The sequence below is a fragment of the Podarcis filfolensis genome (genome assembly GCF_964270895.1).
Source record: "Podarcis filfolensis genome assembly, chromosome: 9".
Classification (NCBI taxonomy): domain Eukaryota; kingdom Metazoa; phylum Chordata; class Lepidosauria; order Squamata; family Lacertidae; genus Podarcis; species Podarcis filfolensis.
This window is the reverse complement of record NC_139610.1, coordinates 1,950,207-1,964,760: the sequence shown is the minus strand read 5'-3', so window position 1 is coordinate 1,964,760 and position 14,554 is coordinate 1,950,207. Positions and strand designations below refer to the sequence as shown.

At 42.5% G+C, this 14,554-nt stretch overlaps 1 protein-coding gene across 8 annotated transcripts in view; it reads right to left on the bottom strand.

Annotated features, from left to right (window-relative positions):
• The window catches only part of SCAPER (S-phase cyclin A associated protein in the ER), a 215,371-nt gene that overhangs the window by 38,446 nt on the left and 162,371 nt on the right, over window positions 1-14,554 (bottom strand). For 6 of the 8 annotated variants that reach the window (XM_083630088.1, XM_083630090.1, XM_083630089.1 and 3 more), the window contains 3 exons: window positions 11,642-11,797; window positions 6,161-6,401; window positions 898-1,047 (listed from right to left, as the gene is read on the bottom strand). In XM_083630088.1, the coding sequence (XP_083486214.1) occupies window positions 898-1,047; window positions 6,161-6,401; window positions 11,642-11,797 (547 nt within the window). The remainder of the gene's footprint in view (window positions 1-897; window positions 1,048-6,160; window positions 6,402-11,641; window positions 11,798-14,554) is intronic. The other 2 variants (XM_083630091.1, XM_083630095.1) reach the window with 2 other exon arrangements.

Here is a 14,554-nt window from a genome sequence, read left to right as displayed (position 1 = left end):
ATTAACAGTGCAGCACTATATGTGTCTAAGAAGTCTGAAATCTCCTCTTACCCTTCATTTTAACATCAAGTGCCAACAATGTGGTTTCAACATCAAGTCAACTTTTCCTCACTTACCCTCCCTGTCTTGCTTACCTTTCTGCAGACTCAAATTTCATTGACACTTTGGTTTACATTACAGTATTTATTTATATACCATTATATACCATGTTTCAGTCCTCATAAAGATATTGCCCAATTTCAGGTCCCCTGACCACTCGGGAACCAAGAAGGCCTCCTCTTCTTTTAATGGGGATATTGGTAGGTTTACAAAGTAGAACAGAAACTTTGGACTAATTCAAAAAATACATTAAATCTTGCAGTTTCCTTTCAATATTGCAAAAAGCATGAAATCCAGTAAAAGCCACAGTTACAAGAAAGTGAAAGTGAAAGCGTTTAATTCAAGTGATATTTAGGTGCAGGTTTGGGGGCGACCTTCATAAGAAGGAACCCCTCTAAGCGCCATTCTTTGATGTAAGAAAAATAACACGGCATCATTAGCAATGATATTGACAAAAACTGGGATCAAATTTATGACCGAGAACCACCACTAAATTAAATCCCAAATGCCCAGTCCTACTGAATGCAATGTGCACCAATACCTGTATTGTTGGTACTAGTATCTTCTATCCGTTGGGAAACAGTTTAACAACTAAATTCTAACCAGGTTTACTTCTAATACATTCTGTTGATTTTTCTGGGGCTTATCAAGTAAGTAAGGGTGTTCTCACTAGCACCCTAAAGAAAAGGCGATGCTATGCTGTGGCTTCTCTGTGCTATCTTGCTCTAAGAAAGGCACAAGGGCCTCCTCTGAGTGGCAGCCTCAGTTCAGCTGTAATCTGCAAATGGATGGCCTTACCTGATTATCTGGGTGCTTTACAGTGAAGTAGCCAATGCACACAATGACTTCGTGCAAGAGGGCTTCACAGGTGTGCTGGGAACAGTGCCACAGCAAAGAGCTTATAATGTGTCGGAACGCAAGGGACAGTCCTTCAGCGCCCACGATAGACTGAAAAACAAACAAAGAAAAATTACACCTTTTTGCAGATTCCCAGTGAAACCAAAGAGAGGTGTTGCTACAAATCACATGACTTTGCAACCTGGCCATTGGCTTGTGCCTACTGACTTCAGGAAGAACCTTGCATCCCAAACCCTGCAGTGTAGGAGGTTGGACTAGATGACCCTTGTAATATGCTCAGGATGTAAAAATTTGATAAACCAGTCATACAGTGCTTTAGGATTTGTGTTTGTTTTTTGGTTAAATGAACCAAAGCGCATCCTCTCAATTCATGTCTCACTCCCCCCTACCGCATGATATTCCTAATGTGCACTACTGTAAGTAAGAGTGAATTTTAATTTTAAAAGGGCAGAGATGACTTTGCTGGCACTCTGTTAGCATTAAAAACCCAATTTAATCAGACCAATTCAACAATGTATCTTCCAAGAAAGCATAATTCTAATAAAAAAATTCAGTAAAAAAGTAAAAGAAATAATTTTTTATTTTACTAATGCGGTAAAATATATGCTTAATTACTAATTTGTGAGTGTGCTGAACAGCCACCCTCATATCACATATAAACATTATTACTATTTATTAAATAGCTATACTGCCCTTCATCCGAAGGTCAGAGTGGTTTACAATATAAAAACACAAAAATACATGCAACAATAACTCCTCAAATTCAGCTGAAATTGCATCTTATACTGGCTTCTCCTGAACTGGCTAGGGGTTTGCTGAGTGTCAAATTTGGCTGCATGTTAAAAATATGGCTTAGTCAAGAGAATGGTCCAAGAAGGTAAGAGAAGAGATCATCACTCTTCACAAACAAGAAGCAGGATACCAAAGGATAGTGAAGGCACTGAATGTTCCAAGAGACACTGTTGGAAGCAAAAAGATAGTACTTTTAAATAATTGTTTGGTAAGGTATAATCAAAAGAAGAAGATCCTTGTTAGCTTGGTTTTGTGTGTGTGTGTGTGTGTGTGTGTGTGTTAAATGATGGTTGGCTGAGGGAGAAGAAAAGGGGCTCCCTGCTTATTCTGGAGAAGCCCACTTTATCTGCACAGCCCCCAGCCTCTATTTAATAAACATGTCAGCCAGAAAAAGCGACACAAGGTCAAAGGGGGAACGTGATGTATGAGGAAAGAACATCAAAGTCTACTAGCTTGAATGGAACAACCCTATAGGCCTGTGGGAAAATATCTGCCATCTACAGTTCTTAGCTCCCTGTCTTGGAGTTTGCATAAAATAGATGTGTTTAACCTACATGGCAGAGTGGACACATGCCAGCCAAAATTCAGCAGAAAGCTGGGGTCTTCTCCACTGGCGGAGGAAGAGGAGTGCAGGGGGAGCGCCCCCCCCCCTGCCAGCGCGATCCCGGCAGGGTGCCATTGCGGCTGCCCCCCCGCGCTGGGCGAGCATTGCCCCCACAGGCGGCCCCCCCGCCTGCTCTTGCCCCCCAGTGCCAGAGCATGAAGCTCCGCCACTGGTCTTCTCTCCTCCCTCCTTCCCTCCCCCAACAGCCATATTTGCTTCAAAAAGAAAGATACACCTTCCATCACCCAAATTAATATGCCATGATAAAACATTTCCTAGCGCAATTTCACAAGAACTTAAGCTCTGCTGGATCAGACAAGCGTCTCACCTAATTCAAGATTCAGCCAGATGTCCCCCACAAGCTCAAAAACGGGGCATGAAGGCAACAGCCCACAGCAACTGGGATTCAGAGAAACATTTCCTCAGAAATTGGCGGTCCCAATCAGGGCCACCTTTACCATTAGGCAAAATGAGGAACCCTGCACTGGGTATTATGAAAGAACAGCAAATGGCTAGGTATTTATTGCGGTATTACTGTTGTATTTTTAGTAGCAAAACAGCTTGAGTGGCCCTGAGTGGGATGAGGCTTGACTCTGAAGTAAGGCCCATTGAGTTCAATAGGTACAGCCAATCAAAATGATTTGAAGAAACAAAGTTGCATGTTTCAATCATTGCAAATTCTGGACAAAATGGACTGCTTCAAGAAGTGGCAGAGAGACATTTCTAGATTTGTCTGGCAGGGCAAGAAGCCCAGAATAAAATTTAAAATACTAACTGATGTAAAGGAAAGAGGTGGATTTGCCCTGCCAGACCTTAAACTCTATTATGAATCAGCAGCATTTTGCTGGCTGAAAGAATGGCTGCTTCTTGAGAACACAGACATTTTGGATTTAGAAGGCTTTAATAATGTTTTTGGGTGGCATGCATATCTGTGGTATGACAAGGTTAAAGCACACAAAGCATTTAAAAATCATATTGTCAGGAAAGCATTGTTTAATGTCTGGACAAGATATAAAGACTTACTTGAAAACAAAACCCCAAGGTGGTTATCACCGATGGAAGCGAAGGCTCAGAAAAAGCTCAATATGGAGGCCAAATGGCCGAAATATTGGGAGATTTTGGAACAAGAAGGAGACAAATGGAAATTGCAGAGTTTTGAGAAACTAAAAGATAAAGTGCGAGACTGGCTTCATTATTATCAAATAAGGGAGGCTTACAATCTGGATAAAAAAATTGGCTTCCAGGTGGAAAAATCAAAATTGGAAACAGAACTGTTAGACCCCAAAACTAAGATACTATCAAGAATGTATAACTTGCTGTTGAAATGGAATACTCAGGATGAAACGGTTAAATCTGCTATGATTAAATGGGCACAAGATGTTGGACATAACATTATGTTTGCTGACTGGGAACAGTTGTGGACCACAGGTATGAAATTCACGGCATGTAATGCCTTAAGAGAGAATATTATGAAAATGATATACAGGTGGTACATGACACCAGTCAAGCTTGCAAAAATCTACCATTTGCCCGATAATAAATGTTGGAAATGTAAAGATAATGAAGGCACATTCTTTCACCTTTGGTGGACGTGCCCAAGGATCAAGGCTTTCTGGGAGATGATATATAATGAAATGAAAAAGGTATTTAAATATACCTTCTTGAAGAAACCAGAGGCCTTTCTCCTGGGCATGGTCGGCAAATTGATGCCAAAGAAGGATAGAACTTTCTTTATGTACGCTACAACAGCAGCAAGAATACTCATTGCAAAATATTGGAAGACACAAGATCTACCCACCCTGGAAGAATGGCAGATGAAAGTGATAGACTACATGGAACTGGCAGAAATGACTGGCAGAATCCGAGACCAGGGAGAAGAGTCGGTGGAAGAAGACTGGAAGAAATTTAAAGATTATCTACAGAAACATTGTAAAATTAATGAGTGTTAAAATGATGTCGGAATGAAATGAAGCGGTTTTAGCAACAATGTTAAAAAGGAATATGTAAAAAGGGATTGTTAATAGATGAAAATGTAAAGTTATAATATGTTAAGATAAAGAATTAAGATAAAAACAAAGAGGGAAAGGATTTGCTGAACTAACCATTCGAAATGGAATACAAAAAAGGGAGGTGTGAGGAGGTCAGGGAGATAAGTAAATGAAAGGCAAGACATGGAAAGATGGATTTATTTTTAATTGTCTTTTTTTTCTTTTCTGTATTTTGTATTTTTTGTTTTCTTTTTTTATTTTCTTATTACTTTTGTAACTTCTTTTGAAATTTTAATAAATATCATTTAAAAAAAAAAAGACAATTTTATTAAGCCCTTCCCCTCAAATTACTGGGTCATTTCACTAAATCTCTTCCAAATCCTAATACAAGACAGTTGGAAACCTTGCTTGCTTGACCACCATTGGGCCCTGAGAGGGCTACTGTACATGTACTTTCAAAAAGTGGCAGGTGTTGCTCTGAATTCGAGAGCCATGTCTGATAGCATGGTTTCCACGACAAGGTTCCAGGCTGCAGGTATCCTTGTGCAGTAACTTGACCACTCACTGACTTTCTGGATTTGGCTTCAGGCAGAGGGATCTTTCTGGCTGTGCTCATCAACCCCTTAAACATCATGGCACATAAATGTTGACCACCCGGCAGCCAAAACAAGTTTGAGGGCCAACCCCCCTGTGACCCAGGACCAGGACACCATTAGTCACCAGCCTAAGGAGCACCTCACTTCAAAGTCAGAACCAAGTGAGCAGCTGCCTGCCTTCTGAGTAAGCAATGGGACTGTGAAAGATAGAAGAAGTCTTATGTTCTGTTTCTGCCCATCCTTCTGCAAGGGTAGGGTATTGCCGCTGGGTCCACGTCTAGCTAGAATGCAGCAGGAAAAGCTTTTCTGGCATTCATTTAACTGCTCCTTGCACTGGCGTCCCTGGGAGATTGCCTCAGAGTCATTTACTACAGTGTATTACGTGCTGACATCTTCTTGGGTTTAGTCCGTTTTCCCCAACACAGGTTCCTGTATGTTCTAGTGGTCCATGTTTAACCTTCACTGATAACAACAGACCAGAGGGCACCAGAGTTTGTATATAAATGTTAAAAGTCATTTTTCAAGGAAACAATGTATTTCCTCTTTAACCAGTTTTAATAGCAGTTCAGAATCCTGCACTGCTTCTCCCTGACGCCTTCCAATTGTTTAGACTCTGAAGATAAATGGAAAACGTACCTATGAACTTGGGGATTATTTGTGCTTATCTGAATCTTCATGCTGCCCATAGTCCTGCACTTGGGCTCATCACCTTTTGAGAAAAAAGAGCTGCTTGCCCAAATTGCTTAGGCAGCACTCTCTTAAAAAAAGAGGGGGAACCACAGGACACACGACTCTCTCCTGCTCCCCCCCCCCCGCAACTTCCAGGAGCTTTTCAAGGATGCACATGTCTGGCGGCAAAGGGGAGGTGGGTGTCAGGAAGTCCTGCTTCCAGTTCTATGGATTTTGTATAACCACATATACGTAACAATAGTTCTCAAGCATTTGGGTGGGGGGGGGTTCAGGTTGAATGCCAAGTGAGGGGTGGGCTGCATTATGTCAATGGGCTCCTGTGCTCCCCCCTGCCATCCAACCCTAGTTTCCAATCCTGGATGGCAAGGCAAGTAGAAACCATAATTTGCCATCTTAGGTAGGACTGAAGGTACATAGTGTGCTTACTTAAGGTTCCTTGCTATTCATCCATGTAACGCCATGCCATGTCAGGGGTGGTGGTGTCTGAACCACCCCAGTGTGTACGTACATTGAGGAGTGGTGGAGAATATTACCTGGAAAGCTGGTAGATCAAGAACTGCAAAACTGTTGAAGAAACGTAAACTCTTGAGAGCCACTTGAACAGTGTTCTCAGCGTAGCTCTCTTTCGGGCTAGTCGTGCTCAGGTCTGCAATTGTGCCGTGAAAAAGAATGCAGTATAACATGTGCAACACCCCAACCAGGTCTGTAGTCTCAAGAGCAGTTGTTAGCCCGGTGGGATCCTGATGAGCACAATCAAATATGCTCCAAGACCTGCTGAAGAAAGCAACAAAGTATCTTCTTGTAAACCAGAAACGTGAGCTAAGATTATTTATATCAAGCTTTTCTATAAAAAAATTGCAGTGCCTTCATAAGCTAGGCTTTAAGAACACAGAAATATATAAATAAAAATATGACATTTTACAGCGTTTGACAGGCAAAACCAAGGATATACTAGCAAGCCCTCCTGTCGTTTTTATTGCAAGAATGGCTTTGATAAGCCCACCCCTTCCCATTATGCATTGCTAAAAGCTCAACCATTTGAACTACAACGTCCACTTGGTGGATGTGCAGTCTACTCAGGTGCTGATCTCTCACTGCAAACCTAAAGAATTAAAAGACAAAGTGGGAAGTAACGACATTCCTCCCACCTCCTCTCTCAAATCTCTCTAGCGTTCCAGGCAAGAGATCATCCCTGCCTCACTTTCAAAGGTGAGAGAGGTGGAAGATGTTGAGGGGAATGAGGTCTTCATAGGTGCCATGTTGGGAATACCACTGTTGGGGGTGAGATACCAAATTCAGTGCAGCCAGCTTGGCAATCCATGGACCACACAGAAATCTTTGCTAGAAGCAGCTGTGGATTAGCATAGTTGATAGAGGTAAGAGGAAAGCGACAGCACTTGACATGCTTAAATCCCATGGATTCCAGTCCCGCCTAGTCAAGTTGCATGGGATCAGTTCCAATCTGTTGCCTCTGAGGATGTGGAAGAGTGAAATCAACCACCTTGGAAGAGTGAAATCAACCACCTGTCTCCTTGATCCTTGCCCATCCCGGCTCATGAAAGCGAGCTGGGCAGGGCTGGACTCTGCAGGGTGATGAATGCTTCCCTCTGTGAGGGAGCCTTTCTAGACCCGCTTAAAGAAGTGGTTATTAAAATGCTTCTTAAAAAACCATCTTTGGACCCGGCCAATATGGCTAACTATCGCCCAGTCTCAAATTTTCCATTCTTGGGCAAGGTGATTGAGCGGGTGGTTGCTGAGCAACTCCAGGCATGCCTGGAGGATGCAGACCATTTCGATCCCTTCCAGTCGGGATTCAGGCCTCATCATGGGACTGAAACTGCCTTGGTCACGCTGGTCAAGGATCTCCAGCGAGCTAGGGACAAGGGTGAAATCTGTTTCCTAGTTCTGCTGGATCTCTCAGCGGCCTTTGATTCCATTGACCATGACACCCTTCTGGACTGTCTAGAGAGACTGGGAGCTGGGTGCACTGTTATGCAGTGGTTCCGCTCCTTCCTCCTGGGCCGTGTCCAGAAAGTGGTGTTTGGGGATGAGTGTTCAGGCTCTCACTTGTGGGGTGCCTCAGGGCTCAGTCCTCTCCCCCACGCTTTTTAACATCTATCAATATGAAGCTGCTGGGAGAGATCATCAGGGGGTTTGGGCTGGGTGTTCATCAGTATGCAGATGATACACAGCTCTACTTCTCGCTTATATCGGAACCAGTGAAGGCAGTGAATGTCCTGTGTGAGTATCTGGAAGTGGTTGGAGGATGGATGGTGGCTAAGAGATTGAGGCTGAATCCCAACAAGACAGAAATACTGTTTCTGGGGGACGGGGGAAGCAGGTGTGTGGGACTCCCTGGTCCTGAATGGGGTAACTGTACCCCTGAAGAACCAGGTGCATGGCCCGGGAGTCATTTTGGACTCACAGCTGTCAATGGAGGCGCAAGTCAATTCTGTGTCCAGGGCAGCTGTCTCCCAGCTCCATCTGGTACATAGGCTGAGACCCTATCTGCCCGCAGACTGTCTCACCAGAGTGGTGCATACTCTGGTTATCTCCCGCTTGGACTACTGCAATGCACTGTACGTGGGGCTACTTTTGAAGGTAACTACAACTAATCCAGAATGTAGCAGCTAGACTGGTGAGTGGGAGTGGCCGCCGAGACCATATAACACCAGTCCTGAAAGACCTTCATTGGCTCCCAGTACGTTTCTGAGCACAATTCAAAGCGTTGGTGCTTTGAAGCCCTAAACGGCCCTGGCCAAGTATACCTGAAGGAGTGTCTCCACCCCCATTGTTCAGCCCGGACACTGAGGTCCTCCTCTGAGGGTCTTCTGGCGGTTCCCTCACTTCAAGAAGTTACAGGGAACCAGGCCGAGGGCCTTCTCAGCAGTAGTACCCTCCCTGTGGAATGCCCTCCCATCAAATGTCAAGGAGATAAAGAACGACACTACTTTTAGAAGACGGCTGAAGGCAGCTCTGTATTGGGTAGATTTTAATGTCTGACGTTTTATTATGTTTTTATACATACTGGAAGCCACCCAGAGTAGCTGGGGAAACCCAGCCAGATGGGCAGGGTATAAATAACAACAACAACAACAACAACAACAACAACAACAACAACAACAACAACAATAAAGCCTCTCTCTGCATTGTGCCCAATACTAATAGTAGTTAAACTATGCACTCCACTTATCTTCCTAATACAGATAGCTAATATCAGAAAGACCACTGAATATGTTCAAAATGCCTTTGGCCCCTTTTTATGAACCAGGGAGTATTTCTGACACAATGCTAAACTCGGATGGTGTGGCTTACATAAATATGATGCTCCTCTGGGTCAGAGGAGCACATCCAAAAGGAAGCAAGAGTCCATGGGCATCATGGTTTTCCAGTTGCCCATTTCTCTTCTAAATAAAGGTAAAGGTAAAGGGACCCCTGACCATTAGGTCTAGTCGTGACCGACTCTGGGGTTGCGGTGCTCATCTCGCTTTATTGGCCGAGGGAGCCGGCGTTTGTCCGCAGACAGCTTCCGGGTCATGTGGCCAGCATGACTAAGCCACTTCTGGCGAACCAGAGCAGCACACGGAAACGCCGTTTACCTTCCCGCTGGAGCGGTACCTATTTATCTACTTGCACTTTGTGCTTTCAAACTGTTAAGTTGGCAGGAGCAGGGACCGAGCAACGGGAGCTCACCCCGTCACAGGGATTCAAACTGCCGACCTTCTGATTGGCAAGTCCTAGGCTCTGTGGTTTAACCCACAGCGCCACCTGTGTCCCTTGTTCTCTTCTAAATAAGCTCACTTAATTCTTGCTGTAGTCCTTAGCATTTGGTGAATATGCTGTCTGCCGGCAACGGAAGGCAGAACAACCAGTTGTCAAGAAAAACTGCATATATTTTATTTGTCACCCAGCAGCCAAAACAGACATTATCTTAATTACCGAAATAAAACACAAGACAAAGGCAGCTCATATTCCTTTGATCTTTTTGACCTGAACTTTGATTATTTTTTTTTTTAAAAAAACACAAAAAATCCTAGCCCATTCTGGGGACATATAGCTAACAATTCAACCTCTAGGTTAATGAGCTGCTAGCAAGGATTCCATGTGCTGACCTTTCATTACAAAATGCAGCACAGTAAGAACAAAAGAAGAATAACTGCTCACTCTTAAAGGGCAGGTGGATGTGCAGATATACTATTTGGAGATGTTTTGTACACATCTGATTAGTTGGGAGTTTTTATTCTGCACCACCAAGCTCTTGCAGTGAAATGCCTCTGAAATGTCCCTGTTTTATAGACATTGGCACACAGATCTTGGGAGGCTTCACGAGAAGCTTGCTAATGCCTCTGGAACAATTCCCACTAACTTCGGCGAACTTTGGAGTGGACCCAAACAGTGCTACAGCCTTTAACACTTGTGTCTGTTACAGAATTTAGCATCTTCATCCAGGGCTCATAAGAAGCCAGTAACTTTTTACTTAAGAGGTTCTCACAGGTTTAAGAAAAGGACATTTTCATGTCCATTCCTCCTAATATATACAGTTTTGCCTAATCTAGGCATTTTTAAAAGCAATTTCCCTTGCTATTACACATTTTTGTCCGCACGGTCCCCTAGTGCATGCATCTTTTTGGTTGGAAAACTTCACTGCAAAATTATGAGATGCATGAATTTCAAAGAATAGTTGCATTTTGGTTTGTGTTATTGTGACCTGAGAGAGTGGGGATTGGAACCCTCGCCTTCTTGGTCCAAGTCCAAAACTCCACCCATTACACCATCCTCACTCTGGGACAGAACATAGGCTACTACTCAGCTGCCCTGAGCCCAGCCTTGGCTGGGGAGGGTGGGGTATAAATAAAAAAAATATTATTATTATTATTACTAGCATACCAAGCAACAAAAACCAAAGCATTAATATACCAATGAACAAATGGAGGCCCAGGCTTCATCAGAAGCATCAAAGGTTTATCAGCAAGTTATAGTTTAGGAGGAGGATCAGTTTTTTTTAAAAAATAGTACGGGATTCGAACTTGAATGAATAGACTCTTTTGAACTGTTCATTTTTAGTATTTGAAGTGTGCAGTAGATTAGGCCGATATTTTGCACCTTTGGTGGAATTGTAATTAGCTGCTAGAATATTGGCTAGAATTCTTGGGAATAACAGAACAAATAGGCAGAATCTTAATTTGGACTCTTTTGTTGTAACATTTTGAATGACAGAATTCAATCCTCTTTAAAACTGCTTGTTGGAAACCTTCTGAACACTGCAAAAGTTGTATTTGCTAGATATTAGAAAACTCTGGCAATGCCAACAGTTGAGAAATGGCAAACTGAGGTTCTTGAAATTGCCAAAGTGGATCAGCATGAAATGGGCTCTCCATCAGCAGTGGCATTTGTGGTGAGGTGGACCTGCTCTCTCAACTGTGTGGGGGCCCTTGAGCCCATGCCTGCTCCCGTAAGAAGCATCACCCGTGTTTGTGGCTCCACTCCAGCCTCTGCTACTGATCTCAGCACTGCATCACAACATACTGGAATATACCTTCGTTTTTTATCAGACCTTCGTTTTTGTAAATAAGATGGGTGTGTATTACAAACCAATGAATAGATAAAAATCAACTCCATTTCATTTCATTTCATTTCGGGGGGGGGGGGGGCTTGGAAATTACATTTCCTGTCAGGCGCGCTTTGCAGGTGATGCAGCGCTAGCTTTCGCCATGCGTGGCTACTTCTATTAATATAATCTATGCAATCTAGTTCTTAAAAGGAGGGACGGAGGCTGGTGCTGTCTGTGACTGCCCCCACCATCATTCAAGGCGTGCCATGGTGCATTCCTTGAGAAAACCACTGCACTATGGGGATGGGAAAAGAAATGGATCCAAATTCAAATATTTCACCACGTTAAGTCTCCTAGATATAAATGGTGCTCCTTCCAACACAAATGATTTGAGAATTATACTGAAATGATTGAAAAATACCAGGGTAGGATAATGGCACACAAACAAACAGCAGCCACTTACCTGCCATTGACAGCAAAACACAGCTGGCACATCCCATGCAGTACTGCTGTAGCGTTCTGTAAGAAAGTGGCTATTTTGGGGTTTTCATCAATTGGGCCTTGGACGGAGAGGAAACAGCAACACAGCTTTTCAATTAATCCCATATTTACCACATAGCTAGCAAAGGAAAGAGAAGGGGGTGGAAATGCATTAAAGCAGGTCACGGTGCCCCAATTGTGATATTCCCATGGTGTGTGGCAAATTCCCCCCAGTGTGGAAACACTATACAACGCAGTGCCTTCCCGGTGGCAGCACCATATCTATGGAACTCCCTCTTAGTATATATCTGATTGTCCTTCATGCAGTATTTATTCAGGCATTATCTTAAGACCAGCTTATTTTTGTTGGCCTTCAGAGTATAGTGAGAGAGGCCCTAGTTGTCTAATTTGTCTAAAACACATTTATTTTGTCTTGAATACCACTGATTGTCATAGGTTACTGTAACTGGATTTTATTGTAAATTGTGGTTTTTATGCTGATTTTTAAATTAATGTTAATAGCTGTCCTGAGCTTTGTATGAGGGTGGGATAATAATAATAATTCTGCGTCAATCACATATATTTGGCCATTATCATGTTGTTTTTTACTTGTAAACCCTAATGTATTACTTCAAGATTAATGGATGTCTTTGTTTTTATATATGAATAAATGATTCACAATGGTTTTTATATTTAAGCAATAGTTTAGAATGAGAAAAATCAACTAAAACACACAAGACACAATATGATCACAACACAGTCTTCCCCAAGTCTAGTTTCTACATCCTCTATCTTTTTAGCTGACAACAAATGATGAACTTATTTGTTGTTCAAAGAAATATCCTTTCCCCACAGATAGAAGCAGACATTTCAAATCAAGCCTAAGGCATGGTCTCATCAGTTGGAACATAACCTTTACAAAAAACTGACTCCTGAACCTTTCCCTGCTATCTTTTTGCTGCTGTTGGGCAGTATTGTCCCTCTTCCTGACAATTCAAATTTGGGAGCATCCAGACTGTCACTATTTAAGGGCTGGCTTCAATCACATGCTGGCAAATTCAGGTTGCAGAAGTAAAGTTGATGGGGAGAACCTGTGCAACAAACCTGCTTCCTGAAAGACTGGAAAGTTTGTGATATGGAAAGTGACAGGAAGAGGCACTGGGAAGTGTAGGACAACTCACACTTAGCACAACATAGTCTAACTGCCACACAAATAAAAAACCTCCCTGCAAACAAATCAGAGTGAATGCTAAACAAACAGGTTGTCTGGAAGCAGCCACCACCTCCCTAAATTGTTCTGATCACTAGAAGACAGAACCAATGTGGGATCCAAGAGGTGGAGTCTTTTTGCAGGAAAGGACTGTGGAGAAATCAGGTAGATGCAAATGACCTTGCAATAAAGATGTAAGAGGAGCGAAAGTCAAGAGTAAACTGGGAGGAAGTGCCAGCTTAGAATCAATTTGGCCTTCAGAAACATGTGGAAACAGCTGGCAACATCAAAGGCCCCCAATGTGCTTTAGTGACCAAGTCACACTACTCAGAGATTATCTCAGGCTGGGGCAGCAGGATTTCAGAAAGGCAGATTTAGACAGTTCTCTGCATATGTTTCTTGTGACAAGTCTTGCTAGGTGTAGATGTATCATGGAATCTAATTTAATAAATCTGTAAAAGAGAACCACTTTCTAAAATGGAAATCTTCACGTTGTCAGTGACATATAAAAGCTGAATGCCTTTCAGTGCCCTAATCCTAAATGAGGAAAGTCACCCTCATAATTTTAATGGGGTAATTTAAAATTCAATATAACATTTTAGTGTTTTCTATTTCAGAGATGGTTAGAAACCTTGAGAAAGGGAAGAGTTAGAAATGTAACAAATAATGTGGAACAATGGGTAACACAGTACTTTAAAGTGTGGTTTTAAAATGTATTAAAAATTAATTAATTAATTAATTAATTAAGTAATAATACATGATCTAGCTGTGTATCATAAGGGCTATGATTCGACAAAATAGCCATGATCAAAATGATCACCCTCCCAAAACTAACCTACCTATTCCAAACCCTCCCAATCTGGATTTCCCCAACACAACTCCACAGATGGCAGAGAAAACTACACTCTTTTATCTTCTCACATAAAAACCCAAGAATAAGCCCCAAATACCTGCACCTCCCCACCTCAGAAGGAGGATGGGGAATCCCCAACATAGAAGCATATTACATTGCCAACCAAATACGCCATATAATCCCATATATACTTGAAGATGAGACAAAACAATGGGTGCACCTAGAGAGGGACACAATTGAAAATACCTGCACCACAGCGTACCCTCTCCTCCCAAACAAACTAAAGAAAATTCTCACAACACTTAACAGGTACACACAGACCATGTTCAAAGCATAGAAAACCCAAATAGGCAAACTATCCCCAACCTCATACCCACTAATCCCCCTGGCGTACCACCCATTATTCCACCATGCAGCACAAAACCTCCAGATAAAAACCTGGCAAACCAAAGGCTTATATTGCTTAATAGACTTCTATAAAAATAACAAAGCTTTGTCAACAGAAGAAATACAAGACAAACTAGAAGACACCCAAATGCCCTGGTTAACACATCACCAATTACATGCCCTCTTAAACAACCCAACAGTAAAATCAGCAGCAACTAGGACCCTGACAACCTTCAAAAACCTCCTCCTAACAACAAAGGGATACTGTAAAGGGATGGTGTCCATAATATACAAAATACTACTCCAAAATCCCACAAACCCCCTAGACGCAATAAAAAAACAATGGGAGAATGACATAGGCTATGAGATTAACCCCACTCAATGGACCAGAATGTGGTCTAAACCCCCCTTTAAATCCATATCAACAAAAAGAAAAGAACTCACTC